The sequence below is a fragment of the Echeneis naucrates genome, chromosome 3 (genome assembly GCF_900963305.1).
Source record: "Echeneis naucrates chromosome 3, fEcheNa1.1, whole genome shotgun sequence".
NCBI classification, from domain to species: domain Eukaryota; kingdom Metazoa; phylum Chordata; class Actinopteri; order Carangiformes; family Echeneidae; genus Echeneis; species Echeneis naucrates.
In genome coordinates, this window is record NC_042513.1 from 15,321,611 (window position 1) to 15,345,563 (window position 23,953).

Consider the following 23,953-nt stretch of genomic DNA (forward strand, 5'->3'; position numbering starts at 1 on the left):
GGTAAAGACACAAGCAAAATGATTTGATGAATTAATTGCAGAGAAAGCAGAAAATCGAGTAACAAAAGTGAATAAAATGCCATGTGTCAAGTTGTGCTCAGGGGCTGGGTGAAACCCTACCTTCCCCTGCAGTGGCCCTTGGATAAGTTTAGGGTATTTCTGTGTCGAGCTGTTTCCATGACCCAGTTTGCCATAATCACCATCGCCCCAGCTGAACACCTCACCCTCTGTTGTGAAGGCCAGCGTGTGGCCATCTGAACCCTTAGATGATGACACCTTCTTGATGGCACGGTGGGGTTCAAAAGTTAGCTTCTTGAGGGTTGACTGGTTGTTGGAGTCCCCCAGGCCCAAGCGGCCATAGCTGCCCTTTCCGCAGGCCCGAACAGAGCCATCTGAAGAGATCACAAAAGTGCAGTACTGCCCTGCCTCGATCTGAGAAGATGAAAGGTTTTGTGTGATTAAAGTTTGTAGGACAACTCAGCCATATTACCTACTAGCCATATCATAATCATCATTCCATAAGTACTCCATTAAAGTATTTTTTGCATTTTTATGTTGATTTTGAATTTTACTAACATCATTCTAAAAAAAATATTGCACATACTGTACTTCAGATTGGAAAATGGTAATTTTATTGTTTTATTAAATTCACTATTACTTCTACAACGCTGTATATTTCCTCTTCTAATACAAAAAAGAAAACTTTATGTGTGTCAGCGATAAGCACTAGTTCATCTGTGAGATTTTAATCTGAATGCAAATTGTAGGGATCAACTGATTATTGGCGCCGATATTCGGCATTTTTACATATATCGGCATCAGCCTTTTTTTTTTTTTTAATCTGACAGCCAATAAGAGATAAATTTAAAACTGAGTTATTTTGGCTCTGATGCAGCCGCGCCTCTCTGTCTGCTGTCACTACTCTGTCTCCAGCATTGTCACACCCACAACACCATCTGATTGGTTACACACAGAGCCACGGCACGGGTAACAGGAATTCAGCAGTGAAAGTGCTCACAGTGCTCACACACATGGCAGAGAGGAGAAAACGTTTGCCAAATGGAGAAGGTCCAGAGAATAGATATATGTTTCGAACATGGATGTATGAAGAGAACTGGATACAGCATCGGAGGCAGGGCCCATTAATTCCTACGGACGTTACTCAGTGGCGCATGATGCCAAAAAAGTTTGTTTTCCGGGTGTCATGGCGGGCATAAAAATACCTGGATCTTCCGGATCAGTTTTATTGAAATTTTGCAAAACTTTATTTACTACAGAAAGCTTCAGGGAGCTATTTATTTGTTTGAGTTTTCATTTAACTTTAAAAGACATGCTGCTGATCCTGGGAGCTCCCTGCAATTTGTTAGAATTTTTAAACAAAGAAATCTATTGTCTAAGAAAAAAAACAAAAACAAAACTTAAACATGGTGCAAATCTGATAAGCTGTTTAATAAGCATATGCTTAAAAGGATTTAAATTAGGTTAAGTGTTGGGAGTCAAAATTTTGACACCAATATTTTCCTTTTTACAGCAAATGAATATTGGCTCCAAATATCGGTTATCAGCCTCCTTGACTATGAATAATCGGTATTGAAAAAACCATATCAGTCTATCACTAGCAAATTGTCTCCGTATATATTCAAGACCCCTTTATTATAGTGTTGGTTTATGTGTTTGCCTTTCAGGAAAACAAATCAACAACACACCCACCGAGTTTGAAGGCAATCAGATGAACAGTTGAGAAAATAGAAATGTAAACAGGATCTTGATTCCTTCATATACAGTCAGGTCCATAAATATTGGGACATCGACACAATTCTCATCTTTTTGGCTCTATACACCATCACAATGGATTTGAAATGAAACGAACAAGATGTGCTTTAACTGCAGACTTTCAGCTTTTATTTGAGGGTATTTACAACCAAATCAGGTGAACGGTGTAGGAATTACAACAGTTTCTGTATGTGCCTCGCACTTTTTAAGGGACCAAAAGTAATGGGACAATTGGCTGTTCAGCTATTCCATGGCCAGATGTGTGTTATTCCCTCATTAACTCATTTACAAGGAGCAGATAAAAGGTCTAGAGTTCATTTCAAGTGTGCTAGTTGCATTTGGAATCTGTTGCTTTCAACTGTCAATATGAGAAACAAATAGCTGTCACTATCAGTGAAGCAAGCATCATTAGGCTGAAAAATCAAAGCAAACCCATCAGAGAGATAGCAAAAACATTAGTTGTGGCCAAATCAACTGTTTGGAACATTCTTATAAAGAAAGAACACGCCGGTGAGCTCAGCAACACCAAAAGACCCGGAAGACCATGGAAAACAACTGTGGTGGATGACAGAAGAATTCTTTCCCTGGTGAAGAAAAACCCCTTCACAACAGTTGGCCAGATCAAGAGCACTCTCCAGGAGGTAGGTGTATGTGTGTCAAAGTCAACAATCAAGAAGAGGAAGAAGAAGACTTCACCAGAGTAAATACAGAGGGTTCACCACAAGATGTAAACCATTGGTGAGCCTCAAAAACAGGAAGACTAGATTAGAGTTTGCCAAACAACATCTAAACAAGCCAACAAGCAAACAAGATCAACTTGTCCCAGAATGATGGGAAGAGAAGAGTATGGAGAAGGGAAGGAACTGCTCATGATCCAAAACATACCACCTCATCAGTTAAGCATGGTGGTGGTAGTGTCATGGCGTGGGCTTGTTTGCATTTATTGATGATGTGACTGCTGACAAGAGCAGCAGGATGAATTCTGAAGTGTTTTGGGCAATATTATCTGCTCATATTCAGCCAAATGCTTCAGAACTTATTGGACGGCGCTTCACAGTGCAGATGGACAATGACCCGAAGCATACTGCGAAAACAACCAAAGAGTTTTTTATAAGGCAAAGAGGTGGAATGTTAAGCAATGGCCAAGTCAATCACCTGACCTGAATCCAATTGAGCATGCATTTCACTTGCTGAAGACAAAACTGAAGGGAAATGCAACATCAACAAGCAGGAACTGAAGACAGTCGCAGTAGAGGACTGGCAGAGCATCACCAGGGAAGAAACCCAGCGTATGGTGATGTCTACGCATTCCAGACTTCAGGCTGTAATTGACAGCAAAGGATTTGCCACCAAGTATTAAAAAGTGAAAGTTTGATTTATGATTGTTAGTTTGTCCCATTACTTTTGGTCCCTCAAAAAGTGGGAGGGACATATAGAAACTGTTGTAATTCCTACACCGTTCACCTGATTTGGTTGTAAATACCCTCAAATAAAAGCTGAACGTTTGCAGTTAAAGCACATCTTGTTTGTTTCATTTCAAATCCATTGTGGTGGTGTATAGAGCCAAAAAGATGAGAATTGTGTCGATGTCCCAATATTTATGGACCTGAGTGTACGAGGAAAAATACATGTGAAACTGGAGGTACTGTTTCTTCTTACTGTTTGTGCATCAGCAAAGCTGGCAGCTAATTTGGGTTGAAGGATCTTCTCCTGTGTTCCCTCCACCAGTTGGTGGCTGCTGTTACTTCCCCATACGTAAACCTCACAGGTTTCTGACACCACAGGGGCCTCGCCAGTCTGAATGCTGTCTGGACTGACACACGTGCGAGAATAGTCGGATGCCATTCGACATACCTGAGAGAGAAAAAGACAAATTTAGGGGAGTGTAGTTTTATTTTCCAAATCAATCCACTAGGATAGTGTGTTGGGGTCTGACGACCCCCAGTGATCCTTAATTGAGTTCCTGTGAGTCCGCAGAAAAAAGGGGAATCATAATTTTACTATAATATGTAAGTCAAAGACAAATAAAATTGTATGAATCACTGTGTGGTCTAAAGAAAAGTGTTATATAAATACATTTTTATTATTACAATTAGAGCACTGCTTTAATCTCTTACTTCTTCAAACAGACAGAGTGCTGCCTCATACAGGGAGCAAAGACCATCGGAAGTACGGGTGGGTTCTCGCCACTGGCTGCGATCTGCAGATGAGCCCTGAGACAAACGCGAACACAAATCAGTGATTAAGACCACACAATTTTCAAACCAATTAAAGCATTTATATTGCACTAAATCCTTTGGAACCATTACAAAACATGTTAACAGTGTATTGTTAAATAAGATCCGAAACAGAATTCAACTTAAATGGAAAAAAACTCCAACAGTTTGATATAATATATGACACGAGACTTCTTCATCAGGTGTTCATCATGTTTTTGGTCATTGAGAATTCACTTCAGGAGCAGAATCCAGGTCAATAGGACTTTACTAATCATATCCACGTAAAAACTAAGTTTCAACTGTCCTATCGGAGCTTGGCCTAAAGATGAAAAACCACACTTGAAGGAAGAATATCTCATTCAAATGTAAGTTTTAAAAAGCGTGTGTCTTTGACGTCAAAAGAAGATATCAAATTTGCTGCACTCTGCTTTGATTTATTAGACCAATAAGAAAGCTTGCCATCTGCCAGTACTAATGATTTTTACTTACCAAAGAGCGTCTCATCTGCATGAGAATGTTCATGAAACAATCATAACCAATGAGGCCCTCCTGGCTCTGTAGCACCTTAATCGGCTCCATGGTGTTGACCACAGCTGAAGCGGCCAACGCCATCTCAATCCACTCCAGCAGGTAGCGCAGAGAACCCCTCTGGGAGGCTAGCCCCAGCAGGAGCTCAGAGGCAAGGCGACGTCCTAAAATATCCGCCCCAGAATTCGGCATGGTCACGCCCTTCAGAAAAGTGGTGACCTGGGCCAGGCAGTCCAGGCCCATAGGTGGGATCTTGCTCTCATTGGCCAGAGAGAGGGGTGGTAGAGAGCTTACCACGTCGATGGCTGTGTGAATGACATCATTACACAAGTTTATGTTGCCCCCAGGAGGAGGCATCATCCAGCTTTGGCGCAGGAGAGCAAAAAGAAGGCTGAGGCCTGTGCGAACGCCCATTTCGATGAGGGCGTCAGTGCTCGAGCGTGGCCGCTCACTGACAGAGTGTAAATCAGCCGAGTCTGAGTTGTTTTCTGGAGAGTGCTGCTGCTGCTTGACCTTTCCCTTGTCATGGTACTTGTTAGAAAGTGCGTAGAAGATGCGCTGGAGCACCATCACCCGTTTGCGCAGCGCAGCAGCAAAGGGCGAGTCAGAACAAACCATCTTGGCCAAGGCCAACTGGCTGCTGAGCAGAGCGTCCAGATAGTGCTCCTGCTCATCGCTGGAGAGGGATTCCCGCTCAAAGTCTGGCAGCTGGGGACCTTTCAGACATAGCACCTGCTGTGGCAGCAGCACAACTTCTTTGTTGGCTAGCAGCTTTGAGTAGAGCACTGAAACTCCTTCCCGTGTGGCTATTGACTCACTGTCCTCCGTGATCCATGAGCTGTTTAGGTGCTCCAGCCATTTGAGCTTCACCGGAGGGATCATTAAAGCCATGGCATGTCACTCTGGAGCCATCAGTCCTGAAATCACAGAATGGACATCATGGGAAATGAGCACTATGTTCAATAAAATGTCTATGTCTTTTCTATCCTTAAAGAGCCATTAAAATGTCTGTTCATCTCAAATAATTTCACAAAAAAGTAATGCTTTTTAGTGGATATTTATATGATGTAAGAGAGAAATGGACATCTTTACGTAACAAAGTCGAGTTAGATATCAGCGTAATTGTAACCCATTATATGTTAAAACAAACCGGGGTCCATCATATCTAACTCAACTGGAATATCTGCTGTTTGAAAAGTAATAGTTTTATTCAATTAATTATTTGCAAGACTAAAACTATATCTTATTAAAAAATAATGTGTCCTTGTTAAGCACTATGTAATATGGTGCTGTGGTTTGCTCAAACCATTAAATCATGTAAGCGGTCAAATAAAACACTTACCATTTAACACTGGAGTGCACATACAGTAGGCTACTGAACCCAAGAAAAGAGATCATGACAATTTGATCCACTGATTTTACTGAAACGGGAAATCTGATTTATTCCATCTACAGCGCCTTTTCAATTTCAGATGTGAATTATAGAGTTAAGACAATTTATTTTGAACCTCCTAGTTTGTTGTAGACTCATTTGAGCATTTCAAAAGGAAACAAGAAGTTAGTACTAAATTTCACCTCACTTCAGATATGTGTGAGGTGCAGCCAGATGACATGCGCTCTATAAAAACTACACTTCAACACTTCTTAAAGATCCCACGACAGAAACCCAATATTTACATAAATATTCCATGCAGATGGATTGTAGATGGATGATCCTATATGTGAAATAAAAAACCAATCTGACAAAGCACATTCAATTGTTTGTTTGACTTGTTAACATGTCAGTGAGTAAACTGCAGGCAAGCTGAAAGCATCTGTCAACAAACATTAGGAGAAGCATTGTAAACATTGTATCTGTCAGGCTTGGAATTTCAACATTTGCTATTGCATGACTTTTTTTTTTTTTTTTTTTAATTCTTCAGCAGGTGGGGACACAAAAGCAGCGACACTACTTACCATAGCACTCAATCAGAAGTTCACGCCACATTGTGAAACCTGACAGCAGCATAAGTACAGCAACAGCACGTGTGACTTGAAAGAAAGTTTAGCTCAACAAGTTGTAAATGTTAGATTAAAAACCAGAACAGCCACAGATAGTTGCCTCTCTGTGCAGGTTCTGGAGAGCATTACAAAATCCTACCACTGTACATGCAGTTTTTGCAGACTGAGTCTCATGTATGTAGGGTAGCATGGTAGGACCACGGTAGGACCACGGTAGGACCAGGGTAGGACAAGGGTAGGACAAGGGTAGGACCAGGGTAGGACAAGGGTAGGACCAGGGTAGGACAAGGGTGGGACCACGGTAGGACCACGGTAGGACCAGGGTGGGACCAGGGTAGGACCACTGTAGGACCACGGTAGGACCAGGGTAGGACCAGGGTGGGACCAGGGTAGGACCAGGGTAGGACCAGGGTAGGACCACTGTAGGACCACGGTAGGACCAGGGTAGGACCAGGGTAGGACCAGGGTAGCACCACGGTTGGACCAGGGTAGCACGGTAGGACCACGGTAGCAGCACGGTAGGACCACGGTAGCACCACGGTAGGACCAGGGTAGGACCACGGTTGGACCACGGTAGGACCACGGTAGGACCACGGTAGGACCACGGTTGGACCACGGTTGGACCACGGTAGGACCACGGTAGCACCACGGTAGGACCACGGTTGGACCACGGTAGGACCACGGTAGGACCACGGTAGGACCAGGGGCGGGTCGCACAGAGCACGGCCCCCCGCTGCATGAAGCAGTTAGCCCAGAGCCAACCAGCGCAGATCAACCTCGACAGCTTGTGCTGTCAACCAGCCAGTCCTGATCCGCAGCTGGCTGCTAATGTGCGTGTTGTTTCAGATTAGAAAGATTAATCGCCAGAAGCTAACAGCTCCTGAAATCGCTGACCCGGACAGTCCGAGACACCAAACGAACCAACACCGGCCAGCCCAGCTCCGGCCCGGTCTTTGTGGCCAACCCCTTGCGGTGAACGTTGATCCGTTTGTTTTCAAACGGAGACCAACGGCTGCTGTTTACGTTAGCTAACGTTAGCTAACCCTCCTGACGGAACTGTGCTAACATAAAGCACAAAATACCTCAACGCAAAGCAGGTGTGCAGACGTGACAGGGGGGGTGAATGTCACCCTAAGGTGCTCGTACCAGCATGCATGCCTGTCCTAAGAGCCCAGCTTCACGGTGCCAGAGCCATTTGGGCCAGCATTAGCCTGCCTTATCTGCTGTATCATAGCAGGTTAGCCTGCTAGCTGACTCCACTGACGCTAGCAGGAATAAAAGCTGGCTCACCAGTGAAAGGCCTCCTCCTCTTCCTTGCGCCGGGATTCACACAGGAGCCTGGCTGCGCCTCATTGCATGAAGGCCAGCACCTTGGTCGGTATGGGTGCGCTTTGTGGAGGTCACTGTGAAAGGAGACAGAGCCACACATGGACCTCCATGCCTCCGACCGCCTCTCCCGTAGCTTCCACTGCAATGAGCCGAGGAAGCGGTCTGCTCAGTCCCTGCCCCTCGCCGAGCCCCAGCCCCGGGCTGTGACGTCTGGACCTGTCTGTCTCTCCTGTCTGCATGCTCTGTCTGTCTGTCTGTGTGTGTGTGTGTGTGTGTGTGTGTGTGTGTGTGTGTGTGTGTGTGTGTGTGTGTGTGTGTGTTAGAAATAAACACACACATACACACACACAGGGGCCCACTAATACTAAACTGGTTCAAAACAATCATGAGTTGACGCTCATGAAACGGGAACGCACAATGAATTAGTTATGGTGCTTTGCTAGAAATACAGTAAACACTGTAAGGAAGGAAAAACAGCTTGGCCAAAATGGTATAAGCAAGTACTGAAGAGCTGGTATTTTTTTAATACCTACCTCAACAATAGGTATTAAAAAAATACAGCAATATATTTCTAATCATTTTAAAAACAAATGTGTTCATTACAAGCCCCGGAACCGAACCTGTGAGCTTCTTGTTGAGGTGCATTGACATTAACCATTATTCCGCCTCAAGGAACTGATGATGATTATTATAAATATTATAAAATATTTAAAGGGAAGTTACTAAAGATTAATTGAGTGGCGACAGGAAGAAAAGTCAAGTGTCTGTACTGAGTTTTGTGGTTATCTTGGCAAAGCAGGAAGAGGCCTGAGCTGAAGCTCCCATTTTATCTCAGAGGCACATCCTCTCTGCTGCTGTGTTTTTAGTTTTTAAAGGGTGAGATCTTTTCATTTGCAGGCTTTGGGTGAGAAGGTCACTTTAGGGTCACTTGTGAGATGAAACATTTCTCAGACAAACAAACATGAGCTAATGCTTGGTTGTATTTGGAGTGGAGATTACTGTGGAACAGCTGTTTGCATAAAAACGGAACTGCTCACCATTTTATGGAAGATCATCCTGTAGCACCGTCAGTGCTTATGCTGCGTTTCAAAAAGGAAAGAGCCTTACACTGTACAACCCTTGCAAAGGTTTCGCCTTTCTGTAGCACACAGCTCGTGTCCTCAGATCTTTGGCAACCATTTGACTCTGTGGCACTTTCAGTTTTTGTTCTTGATGTAGTAATTTATAGAGTTGAGAGGTGCTAAGAACAATATATTGATCCCACTGAAGTGGTGGTATTTCTGGCTACAGGATAAATGCAAGGAACTCATATGGCAAGGGTGCAATAGAAGGCCAGAGGTTGTGTAGCTCATTTCTTTTCATTTCATTCATTCATTCATTCATTCATTCATTCGCAACTGCTTTTCCATTTACAGGTCACGGGGGGTTCTGGAGCCAATCCCAGCTGACACTGGGTGAGGTACACCCTGGACAGGTCACCAGTCCATCACACGGCCAACACATGGCCCCGGAACTGAAGCCACGACCTTCTTACTGTGGGTCAACAGCACTAACCACTATGACGCCGTGCTGCGTATCTCAATTCACTCTTAAGAAATAAAATAGGAAGGCCATGAAGATTATAAGACTGTGAACCCCAATTTAAAAGTCCCATTTATTCTTAAAGTAAATGTGAAACCAAAATGTGACATTAAAAACTCTAAACTGGTTTGAATTTAACCCTCCCCGTCATGCCAAAATGTGAGAGTTGCCATACTGCCTACTTTGCCTGCTCTGACTGCGCCTATCGTTTGTCTTTGTCTTATTCTTGAGCCTTAATAAAGGTGTATTGAATTTTTTTAATAAGAAGTATTAATTACTGCAATTCAATCTGCTTCCTAGAATGAGCGAAATGCTCAGCTTTTCATTAATGCACTGAACAGTACAGATGAGGCAACATTTATATTTATATTTTTTCTACATATTAAATAAATTATTTATTTCCTTTGCTCGAGAGATGCAGAGCTTAAAATCTGAAGCCAAATTTAAGGCACAATAGTGTCAAATATCGTAATATTACTTGATTTTGTACAGATTATTTCTAACATCGAAAACAATGAGCGCTACTCTATTATTCATATGCAGTCCAGATAAATCCTGTTAAATGTGCCATTTTGATGTAGTGGCATCCCTTAATGCTTAGTGTCACTCGTGCTGCCTTTTATACATGAACTGGCACATAACCCAATCATATGCAGAGTGCAGGTGGTTGTAAAATACACATCCTGAGTCTGAACTGCAATGATCATGAGTTTAAATACTCCAAAACTGGAGCCAAGCAAAGATATGCACACTTTTGAAAATGTTTGTGCAATTTTATTAGCAGTTATGAAACATGCTGCTCTGATCCAGTCTAATTCTTAAAATAAATACATATGTGCTCTCAGAATAGCTGTGACTATCTACATATGGTGTGGAAGGCAGCTCTGGCATTGTGGGTGTTGATTTCAGGACATGTTGCTTTCCCTCCAGGTCTGAAGTCTTGGTCGTGTCCCAGCTGTTCATAGTCTCTGACCTGTTCCAGCAGAATCCAGTAGACAGCTCTGCTCGTCATTGGCATCATTGGCATCATACCTAATGCTCTGTGGTGACCTGTACAATACTGGTGTTCATCTTTGCTGTCCAGTTTCAGTAAAGTCCAAGTTGATCCCAGACAGCAGCTCCCCTCCACAGGAACGATTCAGCAGCTCCTTCAGAGCTTCATTCACATCATTATTGAAGACGGTGGAGAAGTTGCAGTTGGGGTACCCACCACCTCCTCCATCTGTGGGAAATGAACCTATCACCTCCTGCACCCATTTCAGCTCATTGCTAAGCTCCAGGCGCAGAGCGTCAAAGTGGTTCTGTCTCTCTTGGTAGCGGTCACTAATGGCGCTGAGGCCGGAGCTGAAAGCCTGCATGTCATCCTGCAGGCTTCTCTTCAAGGCTTCGACCTTACGGAACTCATAGCGGATTTGTGAGAGGTCGTGGCGCACGCCTTCACTCTCCTCCTTGTACCAAGCCTCCTTTTCATTGTATATCGAGACCATGGCATAGATGTCTTCCTGTAGAGAGTCGTGGGCTGCTGCCATGCTAATAAATGAGCTCTCCATCTGGTCAATGTCCTCCACCACCTGGGCAAAGCGCTCAAAGTTGACATATGTGTTGTTAGGTGGCATGCTAGAGTGCGACTTGATAGTGTACTCCCTCAAACGCTTGGTCTTCAGCTGGCGCCGCTCCCGTTTCTTTGGCTCCTGGGCTTTATTTTCCTCCTTGTGCTCATTGGACTAAAAGGTGTAAAATGGGATCATCACTTTAACAGGATCAACACATCAGTGGGAAGAGCTAATATATATATATATATATATATATATATATATATATATATAAATATATCAGGTTGGCATTTACTTTATATTTTGTTGACTATGTGCACAGGTTCAAAATTAACCCTAACCCTAACCCGAACACATGGCAAAAATAAATATACAGTTAGAAAAACCAAGTGTATTGAACTAACTAACTAACTGATCATTTGACTAACTAATTATTCAGCAAGGTGAATATTTTTTAAATCATGAACATCTTATCTTCATTTCAATGATATTTTGATGGGTATATCAGTGTGGGTTCTTGTTGTATATATCAGGGACCAACTAACTGATTGTTTCCACCTTTGTCATCAAAAAGGGCCCCTTTTGATTGGCCACGGGGATCAGGCTAATGTCTTTTTCCCTTCAGTGTGTTGTGCCCTGAATAAATGCTGTGAAATTGTTGCTAAATTGTTATTTGCTTCAAATACCCCATGAAAAATTTGAGCCTCTTTAGGAGTTAAGTAACAATCAAGCGTACACGCCATTTATAAAAAAAAATATGTTTTCATTTACCTTGATCCACGGGTGATTGAGAGCATCTTGAATTGTTAATCTTTTCCTGGAAAACAAAAACATAAGAAATGATTTTGCTACCATAATGACTGAGCGGTCATGTGATTAAAGCACAGAGATGTGCTCTGACAAAGTACCACCCAATGTGTCAGGCCTGATCTCTTACTTCTTATCTTTCTCTAGCAACTGGCTGATGAATTTTTTGGCGAGCTCACTGGTATGACAGAAGAACTCTTCATCAAACTCATAGTTTACAGCTGTAATGTTTCCCAGGGTGTCCTGTTTGGTCTCCCCTAAGAAAGGTGAGGCGCCGCTCAGCCTAGAACGAGGCATAACAGGGAGATCATCCACTCATTCGTCCTGTTGTAAAACGTATAGTTTACTGTATTTCACTTCCGGTGTGCTTCACTTACAGGATGTAGGTGATGACCCCGATGCTCCACATGTCTGCTTCTAATCCCAGTGGCTCGTAGTTGACAATCTCTGGTGCTGAAAATGCAAACGGATGACAGGCTCTGTTGTGGAAAGTACTAATTCATCTTACTGCAGCAAACATTGAAATTTCTTTGGATTATACATAGAATTTATTATCATTATCACTTATATTTATATTTACTGATCTGTCAGATACTTTTACTGTAGTGACATCACTACAGCTTCAGTACAACAAGAGGCCTCAGTGTGATGTTATATGCCGTATCTGTTCAATTACTGCTAGTACAGCAAAGAAGTAAATTTATATCTTTTGAAGACAGAAAGACATCACTGATATGACTTTTAGGGAAGTCCATCAGGGAACCACAGACCAAAATAGTCTGGACTGAGATGATCTTGCTTGCAGAGATGGCGATCCCAGATGGGTCTGTCCTACTCAGGCAGGTCACATATGTCTGTCAGTTGCACAGTAGCCATGCACTAATGCATATCCACAAGGTGCTGCTTTTTCAAAATGGATCTATCTCACCTACAAACTCAGGAGTCCCAAAGATGTTTTTAAACTCAACCCCAGCTTCAATCCTGTGAGCCAGACCAAAGTCAATGAGTTTGATTCTTGGCAGCGCCACATTCTTGTCCAGAAGCATTATGTTTTCAGGCTGCAGACGAGAGAAAAAATTCCATGACAAAACCAGTGCTTTACTAAACAACGAGAAAAAAATATTTTTTTGATTCATTTAGCAAAAAAAAAAAAAAAAATGCATTTAAAAGTTACTGTGCACATGACTTATTCCTAGATAATTGCTACACTTAGTGGTACAAATCTGCATGCACATATTTTATTTACCTCAATGTATATTTTTTGTTTGTGTGTCTTGGGTTAAAGTAATATATTTGCCATTTTAGTTTTCCTGTGTTTTCATGGCAGCTGTTTGCCATGGAAAGTATTTATAAAAGAGGTTTCTCCTCCTGAAAAAGAGCTGGAGCATCTGTGAGATGTGCGTTTTTAGAAGTTATTTTGGAGCATAAGCTCACTCTCAGAAGAAGGTTTGTGGATTACCAACGCTGTGCTGATGAGAGGTGTGTGTCTGTGCTATGCAGCACGAGAAGGGGTGAAAATGAACAGGTTAATGCTGGTGTTGTGTTTCCATCAATGCGCATTGCTGAGAAGCATTTTGTTGCTGTTGTTCTTTTGCAGAACAAGAGGGCTTTATAAAGTTTTTCCAAACATGAAGGAAAATCTTGGGCAGCTCAAACTTCACCAAGGATATGATTGTTGTTGTTGTTCAATGTTGTTCGTATTGTTTGTTCCCATGTGGCCCCTTCAACATTTAAACAGCTGATAAATCAAAGTGCAAAAAAAAATAAAATTATAATAATTATGTCTCATAGTTCTGTTTCCCTTAATGGTTGATGTTGAAATAAAATAAAAAAAATGTTCATGATGATAAAATGAACTAACTGCTGTGGCGTGAAAATGTTAAACATCACATCTTGACTGGACCAACCTTGAGATCAAAGTGTGCGATTTTTCTGGTGTGGAGGTAATTTACCCCCTCCAGGATTTGCTTGATGAACTGCGTGGCCTCTTCCTCGCTCAGGGACTCCTTCTGTGCCAAGAAATCAAACAGCTCCCCCCCAGAAACCCTGGAATACAGGCAGTCATCATCACTCGATAAACACACAACAGATAAGATATAAGATAGATAGACAGAGAGGCATGTACAGATTTTTTTTGTTTATTGTCCATCTTTGCGTTACTTTTAAATTATTATGATTGTTTATGTGCTAATGTCAGTGCTTGAGAACAGAGATGAACTTCAGTCAATTGCCTGTCCATGCACACATAGTTTGCCAATGAAGCAGATTCTGACAATGATTAAAAAGCTATCAAATCCTACTAACATTCTTGGAGAATGTGATGGAATCTGCATTCGGCCAACAATTGAATCAAAAGCAAATGGACTTAGGACTGGTTTGTCAAAGACGTTTCCCCCCTCCTTATCCCAGCGGCTTCATCAGTTTGGTGAAACTAAACAACCCTTAAACCAACACATGGCCCAACACAGAAGGGCCACCTCCTCAGGTCCAGTTTCAGCTGTCTAATTACACTTAAAGGAAAAGGCACATTCCTGGCCAGGGAGGGCAGATGGTTTGAAAGAGAGGTAAAAGTCATCTATGTAAAACTGGAGACACCTTCTCTAAACAGGGGAAGGGGGTCTGCGCCACCACCTATCTCCCATCTGCAGTGCTGCCTTGTCAACCTTACCCGGGAGAATTTACAGCTCAGCCTCCAACAACGGCTGCCTGAAACTGACCTCATGTGACTCCAGTGAACATAACGACTGTCGCTCACCGGTGGGCTCACAAGACTCCGGATGACAGCTGATCACTGGAGGCCTCACATGACTAACAATGGTCAGGGAAACTCCACTATCAAGCTATTGTGAACACTCCAAACTGATGAAGCCCCTGGGATAAGGAGGAGAAACGTCTTTGACAAACCTAAGTCCTACGCCCAGTTGTGTTCAATTCAATTGCTGGCCGCATATGACTATGACCTGGATGAATGAGAATATGCGCAGACATATTAGGTGACAGAGTTTTTTTTATCAAGCTATCAATGAGTGTCCTGTCATGTCCTGCAGCATGAAATTACATTGTTCAACAGCATTGTGAAATCCCTGTCAGTGCAACCAAATCCTCCTGATTTTTATAATTCAGAAAATGTCGTTAAGGTTATTTATTGAACAAAGTCAGATTCAGTTGTTGTTGTGTGTGTGCAGGACACAATCCTTCCATGTCTTTGGTGACTCACAGCTCCAGGATCAGCACCACATCTGTGCGGTTCTCATACACATCGTGCAGTGTGACGATGTTGGGATGCTGGATCTGCCGCAGGATATACACCTCCCTCTCTATATCTTCCCGCCGCACTCCGCGAGAGCTGGCCATGCTCTGCCGCTTCTTGATGAACTTGGCAGCAAATTGCAGACCTGTGCTTTTCTCCCTGCATTGCTTTACAATGGCAAACTGCCCACTGAAACGCAGAGAAGGAGTCCTAAAGTTAAGCGCTCAAAGTCTGACAGTGTTCTGGGTGATCCAATAAAAATAATGAAGTATGGCAGATTTCAGGTGCATTCTCTGAGAAACCAAATCCTGTTAGTCTGGATGTTGGCTCAAGAAGTGTTGGGCTGTGGGTAGTGACTGCTTTGCCAGTTTTACAGTCTGTATTCAGTTTCTGAATACAGACTGCTGGGCTATACATTCTTTTATACATTTGAACATAGACATGCTTCATTTTGCAGGAATTCACTTCAAGAAATGTGATGTTTTCTATTTTGGCTTACAAAAAGAATATGAGTGAGCATAGTTTTTTTTTTTCTTACAGTCAGCTGCATGTGTCAGTTACAGTTTTATGTTTCAGAGTAAAATAGTAAGACAGCATATAACATAAAAGATAATGTAAAAAAAAAGTACAAATAACACCTCTCTCTATACACACACACACACACAAATATATATATATATATAGAGAGAGAGAGAGAAAGATACAACACAAGATACAACTTCTGAGTTTCGTAGAGGTCACATGGTACACTGCTCCTCCTGAAAGGGGTGCTCTAACCCATCTCGCTATGCTTTGAAAAGCCTCATCTTATTTATGGCACTACTGATTTTTGTTGCTGGAAATGTTATCTGATTCGGAGATGATTCCTGTATTGTGTGTTTGCAGTGTCATACATTTTCCGCTCACATTTAAACAGCACAAGCAAAAGCATAGCTGGATTTAATGGGACTACAAATTTAAAAAAATGTCAACTCTCTAACCATTATGACCATTAAGCCTCATCTATTTATTTATTTACTTTCTGATAGAAAGGTTTGTAAGCTTAGATTCCACTTCTGTCTCTGCCGCCAGCCTGTGAGTACATATAGACACAGCTAAAGATAGAGTGCTTTAAAAAGCTGCTTGACAGCAGTAGCAGTTGTCTCCACCTGGCAATGCATGGCAAAAAAACTCAGCCCAAAACATACACCGGATTATTTTTGGTTTCTTTTCTTCAAAAATAACTCTGTGTGATCAGTGATTTATATAAAATATAAGGTGATTAGAAGCATTTCCCCGATGCAGGGGACATTTGGAGAAATATTGTTCACCTCTTTTACAATCTTTCAACACTTAAATAAAATCTTAGTGTGGTGAATGTGGACTTTCACTACAAGATGACTTCTCTTTAAAATGATCTGGATGTCAGCATTAAAGATGACCACCACATGATATTTCAAGTGAAGTGTGTTCATCGCTGTCACTCATTTGGATTCTGATTTACACAAACTACCTCTCCGGTACTGACTGAGGTCAATCCTGCTCTATGCTCTATGTACTGAGTTCTTTAACAGACTTATTGAGAGGTCAGTGAGTGGAGGTAGTGTATGCGTGTCTATACCTTCCCAACTCTTCACCGATTTCATAGAAATCCTCCACTCTCTGCTGTTTGAACGGGTCCATGGCTGCGGTCCTCAGTGGAGACTTGAGTTTCCCCTGTTGGCCTGGAAAAGCAGGCCAGTCCTCTCAGTAAAGTTCAGCTTGTTGTCACAGAGTCACTCTGCTCTGCTCCTCAGACTGATGTCTGTAGCCCCCAGCTGTCACCCGGGTTGTGTTACTGTAAACAGCACAGAGCAAATGTCACCAGCCGTGTTCAAAATACATGACGGAAGTTGTGAGCGCGCCACATGTGCTCCTCCTGTCCTGCTCTGTCTCTGTGGTGTGTCAGCAGGGGGAGGGATCTGCTGCCCCAGACCGGAGGAGAACCACATTCACAGGCGTCGCATGCAGAACCTCATAGAGAAAACTACTCATTTAATATAGCACTGCTAAAACCTGTCGCCTGCCCTGGAAGCTCTGCAGCACACCGCTGAATGACAACCTGAACCTGAACTGAGCCTAACATGTTAACATCAGCTCCTCAGAAGTTCAGCCTCACACAGAGACAGTATGAGATATGCTCCTAAAAATAAGTCATTTCAATGTGCAATCGATCTAAAAGTGCTGAATCAGGTATACATCCTTGTATATATGCAAGTAACTGTTGCGTTGATTGATTTGCTGTGTTGTGCAGTGCTGCTTAATTTAAATCATTGTTCTTTATTTTCTTTCTGATACACTAACCAAAGAGTGTATTTTTCTTGTCATACAGGGAATATTCTGATGAATGAACCACCACCTTTTTACTTTAGTTTCTTTTACCATAGCTAAGAAGACGGCATAAAGTTTGTTCATTTGGACTGAAAATCATTTAGATCAATTTACAGTGATTGCATTATAATTTCTGTATTGTTTTGATAATAGGATATAATATAAATCTTATAATACTGGATGGTTTTCTATGGAATCTAGAGCAGGTATTCATGCTCATGTGAGGGTGTAATTTTGCGTCATCCAATACTTTGATTTATGGACAAATTATTTCCAAAATTAGACCAGCTCCAGGTGTCTGCCCTTCTGTCTGCATCTGGTCTGTGAATTTGAATGGTTTGCCTTGTTGGGATGGGCTGTTTGTTCAGACTGGATTTTTGCTGCCACAGTACAAACGAATTCTCACTGAAAGACATGTCACCGCTTCCTATTCCAGTCTTATCAATCATATTATTGCATCAAACCAAAATAAAAGTAAACAAAAATGAAAGGTTTACTGTGTTGAATGTGACCAAGCCATTAAAGTTCAATCAGGGACAAGGAACACAGATAGTAAAATGAAGCTGGCCGCCCAACGAGAGGTAGAAGAGTCAGGTAGATAAACTGAAACAATACCATCATTCATATGGGAGAGACGCCCAGCAGAAACAGTCAAATGAGGCAACTTGTTTTCCTTTTGAGCATTAAATGCCATATGAGCAGACTGAACATACAACAGTGTTCCCACTATTCTGTCAGCTCTACGCTAAGGTGCGAGGATGGAGAGGAAGTCAGGTGTTGACCTGCAGATGGAGGCAGCAGAGGGAGGCTTGAAGGAGCTGGTGCTCAAGTGGTTCACTGAGACACAGGTTGGGGTCATCTGGAACAATGGAAACTTCCCTGACTGGTTTCAAGGCTTCTCTGCCAGAAAGTAAGCAACACAGAAAAGAGCGAAGTTCTGGTCCTGTGGTGTAGGAAGGAGTGAGATCTTTTTCTTTCTTTCAGGAAGGACTCTTTGATGGGACATGGAATCTGAATTTGTTTTGGCTTTGTGGGTTTTAGTCATATGTGCCTTTATTTGAACAGATCTCCATTGCATATTGCTGATATCTCTGTGGTGAACATTATGTTTTTTCACTGTCCTTTAGTTGCATGGCTTCAGCTACACAGGACACTGAAGTTATGGTCAAGTACTTGGGCCTATTATTAGTATGGTGTCCATACTAGTAATACTTTATTACTACACCCCACTACAGTTCAGAGGAAAATATTACTTTTTTTTTTTACTTCACTACTCTACATTTGTTCATGAATGAATTATTGTGAAATATTGCACTTCTGCAGTTGGTCAAAGTGCCGCTTATGGAAACTATTTCATGTGCATCTGGGTAAATTTTTATGCAAAGACAATCTTAAACATCAGCCAGAATGTCTGATAAAGTGGCAACCTTCTGTGATGTCACCGTATGATACCGTATGATACATTGATACCATGTGTAGTACAGTCTGTCAGTAATACAGTAGCAACACCCCCAACACACCACAAGCTGCTTTATGTTCTATTTTCCTCTAATTGGGACCACAATTAAAGAAAAAACCTGCCTCATGTTGTACCGAAGAAAGTATACTGGCATACTGACACGCATTTGGAAAATGTTTACTGAGGTAATAAATCAGGTAAGAAGCGGGCCATTGTCACATCGACTTCAATACAATCTGACTTCTTTTGACAGCCAGTGTAGTCGCTCCCTGTTGTTTAGGGAATGAGGGTTTAAGGTGCTTCAGTGTTTGCTTGACCTCAGACCCAGGACCTATGTACAGTTTTATATACCGTCTTTGTGTCTGACCTGTAAGTCAGCACTCATGGCCTCCGTTTGCTGCTGTATCCTGCGGGACTGTGGCACTATCTTTATGATATTGTCAATAGACAGAGACATATGGAGACACCTGTCAAAGTCCTCAAAACCACCCATGTGTTACTTCCTGCTGCAGTCAGCTCCAGGACACATACATATGGTACACATGTATAATTTGGGTCTCATTTTGGCAGTCACCCTTAGAAACCTCCAGTGGGGATTATTGGCAAACAAAAGAATATTTTTAAAAGGAAATGTATGTTTCTTCAAATTATAGCTTAGTTAGATCTTTAAATAATTAAAAACGATCTAAAACTGTTGAACTGTAGCTAACAGTTTAATATTTTAGTACTTGACAATCTTTACCTTTTATTGACAATATTGACAAATGGCAGGATAACTTTATGTTGAATTGTGCGTTCACTTCCTGTTGTACTTCTGTGATGAAATCAATTCAATTTATATCTGTGACAATACTAACTTTAGAGAAATAGAGAAGAGAAATAAAGTCAATAAATTGACTCTGTGATGTCAACAATATTTACCTAAAGCAGTAAGTAGTACAGCATTGTCACAACATCCCATCATAATTCAGAGATCCATGACATGAATCTTATTACAAAGGCTGTGTTTACTCACAGCATAATAAATATTTATGACAGAATGAATGGCTCTGCATGTAATAGAAACGGATGTAGTGTCAGTTAAACTCTGTTTTCTGTGTGTGATGAATAAAAGTGAGATATGACTTAGACAGAGGTTTCATGACTTAATGGTATTGTTCCTGAATCTAATTTGCCTGTGATTGAGTGAAATTTGTTCTCTCTCTCTCTCTCTCTCTCTCTCTCTCTCTCTCTCTCTGCCCCAGGGATGCGGAAGAAATACTGAGAGATAAATCTCTGGGCTGTTTTCTCATTCGCCTCAGCGATAAAGCCATTGGCTACATCCTGTCGTACAAGTGAGGAACACACAGACTGCTGAACTTTGCTAAACTCTTTCCTCAATGCCTTTCCAATGCATCTCACTGCCCGAATGTTTCACTCCAAAGGGGCCAGGACAGGTGCCGCCATTTTGTCATCACCCAGAATCAAGATGGGCAATTTGTCATATCAGGAGACTGCCAGACTTACAAAACTCTGACAGAGCTGATAGAGCACTACAAGGTCAGCCCCATACAGCCCTTTGGAGAGTACCTGACCTCCAGCTACTATGAGGTAAAGAGAGGGCTGTCACTCACACAAAGTGAGATGATCTAATCTTTTTTGCATCTGCATATTGTATCACTGTATGGTTTAAAATTGTATTTATTTTTTTTTTTGTCTTTCTATGGCCACTCTGGATGTGTTGGTTGTCCTAATGTGATTTATTGTGTTCTATTTATGTATTTTAACTTGACTCTGTGACTTTTGAACAAGAAAAACTTACAGTTACTTCAGACACCCTGACCTCTTAGGGCTCTGGGCCTGTTCTTGGGGACAGAAGATGGGCAGCACCAAGTTTTCATGTTCTCCCTGTTCCTGCGTGGGTTCCCTCCCAGTCCAAAGTCATCATGTTTAGGTTGACTGATGACTCCAAATTGTCCGCAGGTCTGAGTGTGAGTGGTTGTTCATCTCAGTCTGTTTCAATGTGTTGGCCCTGTGTGAGTCAGAATTGGCTCCAGCATGTCCTGTGACCTGGAAACAGATAGGTGATTGAGGAAGATGAGTGAGAGAGTCAATGTAGTTTGCAGTCATATTTTTGGCCAGCAAATGAGATGTTACGCTGCTTTGCTTTGTGCAGTCTAAATTGTTCCTCTAACTTTGGCGGTTTAGTATTTAGATGCAGCTCCCAGAAGATCAATCTTTCTAACTTGTTTTCCAATAACACCACAGAGATACAGAGAGAGACATCCAGAGACAAACAGCCATTCGGACTCACACTCACAGAGTTTGATTAAGAGTTACATATTAACCTAAGTCTGCAAGCCTTTGGACTGTGGGAGGAAACTGCAGTACCTAGAGGGAACCTCACAGGCACAAACTGAACATGGAGACTTCAGACAGTGCTGAGCACGACTGCTCTACCCCGTCAGAAGGTCAACAGTTCAGTAACACTGTAAAATATCTCCACATCTACAATATGGATTAGCACAAAATCTGGAACTTACATCGAGATGCCCAGATGATGCATCCTGACAATTTTGGGCAACCGCTGACTTTTTCATCTGGATTCATAATCAAGTCAAAATCTGAGTTGGTCCAATTCTTTGGTCTATATCCATTTTTTTTTTTTTGCACTAATTAGTAGATGTTAATATGCTGAAAGACTAAAGAAAGATGCTGAACAAAATTTAAACACTATGCTGAGAGAACAACAGCATATTAGGTATTTGTGGGAGCATTATAAAAGATTAAATTACCATTGTCTTTGATAAAAAGCTACACATCAAAAACACAAACACTGTTTTGTATGTTGGTGCAAAACAACTGACAAGTGCTTCTGATTCTAAAGGGCCACCTCGCGACACCACAGGTTTATTTCAGAGCTTTATTATCCCTCCAGGGAAAATTTGGTATGCAGTGACACAACACGAATAATAATAGGCAGACAGTGACATGGAACATTATTTTACTGCTTGTCAATGCCTCGTTTAAATATCTACTTGTTTTCCTTTTTTGAAGCCAGATGGGCCTGTAAAGAGCCATAATGTTAATAATAGCATGGCTTTCTATTTATAGGAAAACACGGGCCAGCTGTATGATGTGGTGAATTACAACACCAAAGCGGCATCAGGTGTGAGTGTCCAAGCTCTGCGGAAAATTTGGGACCAGAAATCCGATCACCCAAGTGAACCTGAGAAGAATCAGAAGATACAGCAGCAAAGTGATGCTTCTACAATGCAACCACCTACTCTGCCACCAAAATCCAAAACCAGAAAGTTGACAGGAACAGTGTCGGTAGATGCAATGTCCCTCTCACAGGTATGATAGAAAACTGAACTGATTATGATTTTTAACGAGACACGATGACTGAAATGCGAAGAGACATTAAAATATTCAATTAGGTTTGAAAGATTTGTTTTTCATTGACTGACATGGCTTCTCCAAAAAAGTCAGAATATATGAGTATACAGTTAATTCAGTGAGAAGTAGAAACATTTTCCCATAGACTACAAGACAAACTTCCTTCTTAGGTTGTATTCTATTGAGTGTAGTTGTCCGACGAAGATCATTCATAATTGTGTTTGGTTGACTTTTCTAGAAAAGTAATTTCATGTTAAGCTAAAGAGCCAGCAGCGTGGTTAGTAGTCCAACTGAACGGCTGTTTATAACAACGCCTGGGCTGTGTCATATGATTTTAAGCTCCAGATAAACCTCTGATCAACTTAATACTGAGAACATTCGTCTGTCGTGGGTTTGTTGTCCCGTCTTTCAGGGTTTACCTCCAGTACCCAAAAGGTGCAATGCTCTGGTGCCCTCCCTGAGTGAATCATCGCCTGACACAGCATTGCATCCAAATGAGAGTCAGTCAAACAAATCAGAGAGACTTCAGGGAAAGCCAAGCCCAGTGCTGACAGACAGACACTCAATAAATATCTCTGATACGAGCTATCCCAGGGATTATTGTCCACCAGGTACCACATACTCTGAGCTGATAAACGTAGACAGCAGGAGGAAATCTCTACCCCAAATGGACAACAGCAACATGGAGGAGGAGGAGTACTCTAACCATATCACCAGTCCTGTCTTCACAACATCAGCATCTCATTCACCCAATCCGATGAAGAGGGTCACCTGCCATACATACTCCCTCCATGATCCCAGGGCTCCGAGGGCCAGTTTGTCCAAGTCAGAGCAGCAGAGCGATGATCTGGAAATGTTGAGGTCCAACCCCCTGTACCACACCTCCACTGGTCCTACTGGGAGCTCAGCTCATCGGGGAGACGGCATGTATGCTGAGGTTCCTGAAAGACCAACACCTGTAGGTCTACCTGATGACACGTATGAGCAGATTCCCGGGGAGGCAGCTGTCCAAGGCAACACTTATGAATCACTGGATGATATGAAGACAAAGAAGTCCAAATCCACCTGGGGCAAAAATGTAAGTCAGGCACAATGACTACATTGTTGTTGATGTTGGGACAAGACATATCTAATACGATCTTTCTTGTTTTTTGGTTTTCAGAATATGAAATGGAAGAAATTCCTCCCCGATTACATGAAGAAATAAAAGTGACTGAAGGGGCTGTGCATGTTGAAGGGACTGTTTAGTCTTTAGAAGTAAAATTAGTATTACAAATGTGTATTTTATTATTTTTTGTCTGTATGAAGTCACAGTGGTTATAACTTTGTTACATTCTTATAATTTTCTTAAATTCAAATGTGACATATCATCCTATTACTATTATTATTAGTTGCCTTGGTGGTAGTAATTTACAATTTCCTTTGGTGCTGACAATAAAGGCCATGCAGAATTAAATCATTTGTGTATTTATTTTTCACTGAATGATTGAAAAAAAAAAAAAACCTCTTTAAAAGCAGCTAAATTTTCAACTAACCTTTGAACAAAAACTAAGGCAGAACATTTTCATTGAAAGACATGAGATGGTTGACCTTCCTCCGTGGACTTTTATCTCCTTTTGAGAAGATGTTCTCATTTTCTTGAGCCCTTTTTCAAAAAAGCTTCCCATTCTGCTCTGGTCACGAGGATGTTACTTTTCTCAGCCGACACTCATCTGGGTGAGATGCT

At 41.8% G+C, this 23,953-nt stretch overlaps 3 protein-coding genes across 10 annotated transcripts in view; 1 reads left to right on the top strand and 2 right to left on the bottom strand.

Moving 5' to 3' along the window:
- herc1 (HECT and RLD domain containing E3 ubiquitin protein ligase family member 1) overlaps positions 1 to 8,010 on the bottom strand; it is a 54,461-nt gene extending 46,451 nt beyond the window's left edge. For all 7 annotated transcript variants that reach the window (XM_029498757.1, XM_029498761.1, XM_029498760.1 and 4 more), the window contains exons 1-5: positions 7,812 to 8,010; positions 4,482 to 5,437; positions 3,891 to 3,986; positions 3,433 to 3,627; positions 121 to 432 (exon numbers count right to left, since the gene is read on the bottom strand). In XM_029498757.1, the coding sequence (XP_029354617.1) occupies positions 121 to 432; positions 3,433 to 3,627; positions 3,891 to 3,986; positions 4,482 to 5,411 (1,533 nt within the window). In that variant the 5' untranslated portion in view covers positions 5,412 to 5,437; positions 7,812 to 8,010. The remainder of the gene's footprint in view (positions 1 to 120; positions 433 to 3,432; positions 3,628 to 3,890; positions 3,987 to 4,481; positions 5,438 to 7,811) is intronic.
- Positions 8,011 to 10,097: 2,087 nt separating this feature from the next.
- On the bottom strand, positions 10,098 to 16,834 carry dapk2a (death-associated protein kinase 2a). 2 transcript variants are annotated; one of them, XM_029498763.1, is made up of 8 exons: positions 16,642 to 16,834; positions 15,009 to 15,230; positions 13,699 to 13,837; positions 12,720 to 12,849; positions 12,169 to 12,244; positions 11,922 to 12,074; positions 11,756 to 11,801; positions 10,098 to 11,155 (listed from the first exon to the last, which is right to left on the bottom strand). In XM_029498763.1, exons 1-8 carry the CDS (start codon positions 16,701 to 16,703, stop codon positions 10,499 to 10,501), a joined length of 1,485 nt encoding a protein of 494 aa, XP_029354623.1. In that variant the 5' UTR covers positions 16,704 to 16,834; the 3' UTR covers positions 10,098 to 10,498. The 2 variants fall into 2 exon arrangements, with proteins under 2 accessions (XP_029354623.1, XP_029354624.1); XM_029498764.1 differs by having other exon boundaries at positions 10,098 to 11,146; positions 16,642 to 16,721.
- Positions 16,835 to 18,112: 1,278 nt separating this feature from the next.
- sh2d7 (SH2 domain containing 7) lies at positions 18,113 to 23,947 on the top strand. The gene is made up of 6 exons (XM_029498822.1): positions 18,113 to 18,300; positions 20,094 to 20,183; positions 20,274 to 20,439; positions 21,943 to 22,185; positions 22,640 to 23,305; positions 23,390 to 23,947. The coding sequence occupies exons 1-6, from the start codon at positions 18,149 to 18,151 to the stop codon at positions 23,432 to 23,434; spliced, it is 1,362 nt and encodes a 453-aa protein (XP_029354682.1). The 5' UTR covers positions 18,113 to 18,148; the 3' UTR covers positions 23,435 to 23,947.
- Positions 23,948 to 23,953: the final 6 nt, after the last annotated feature.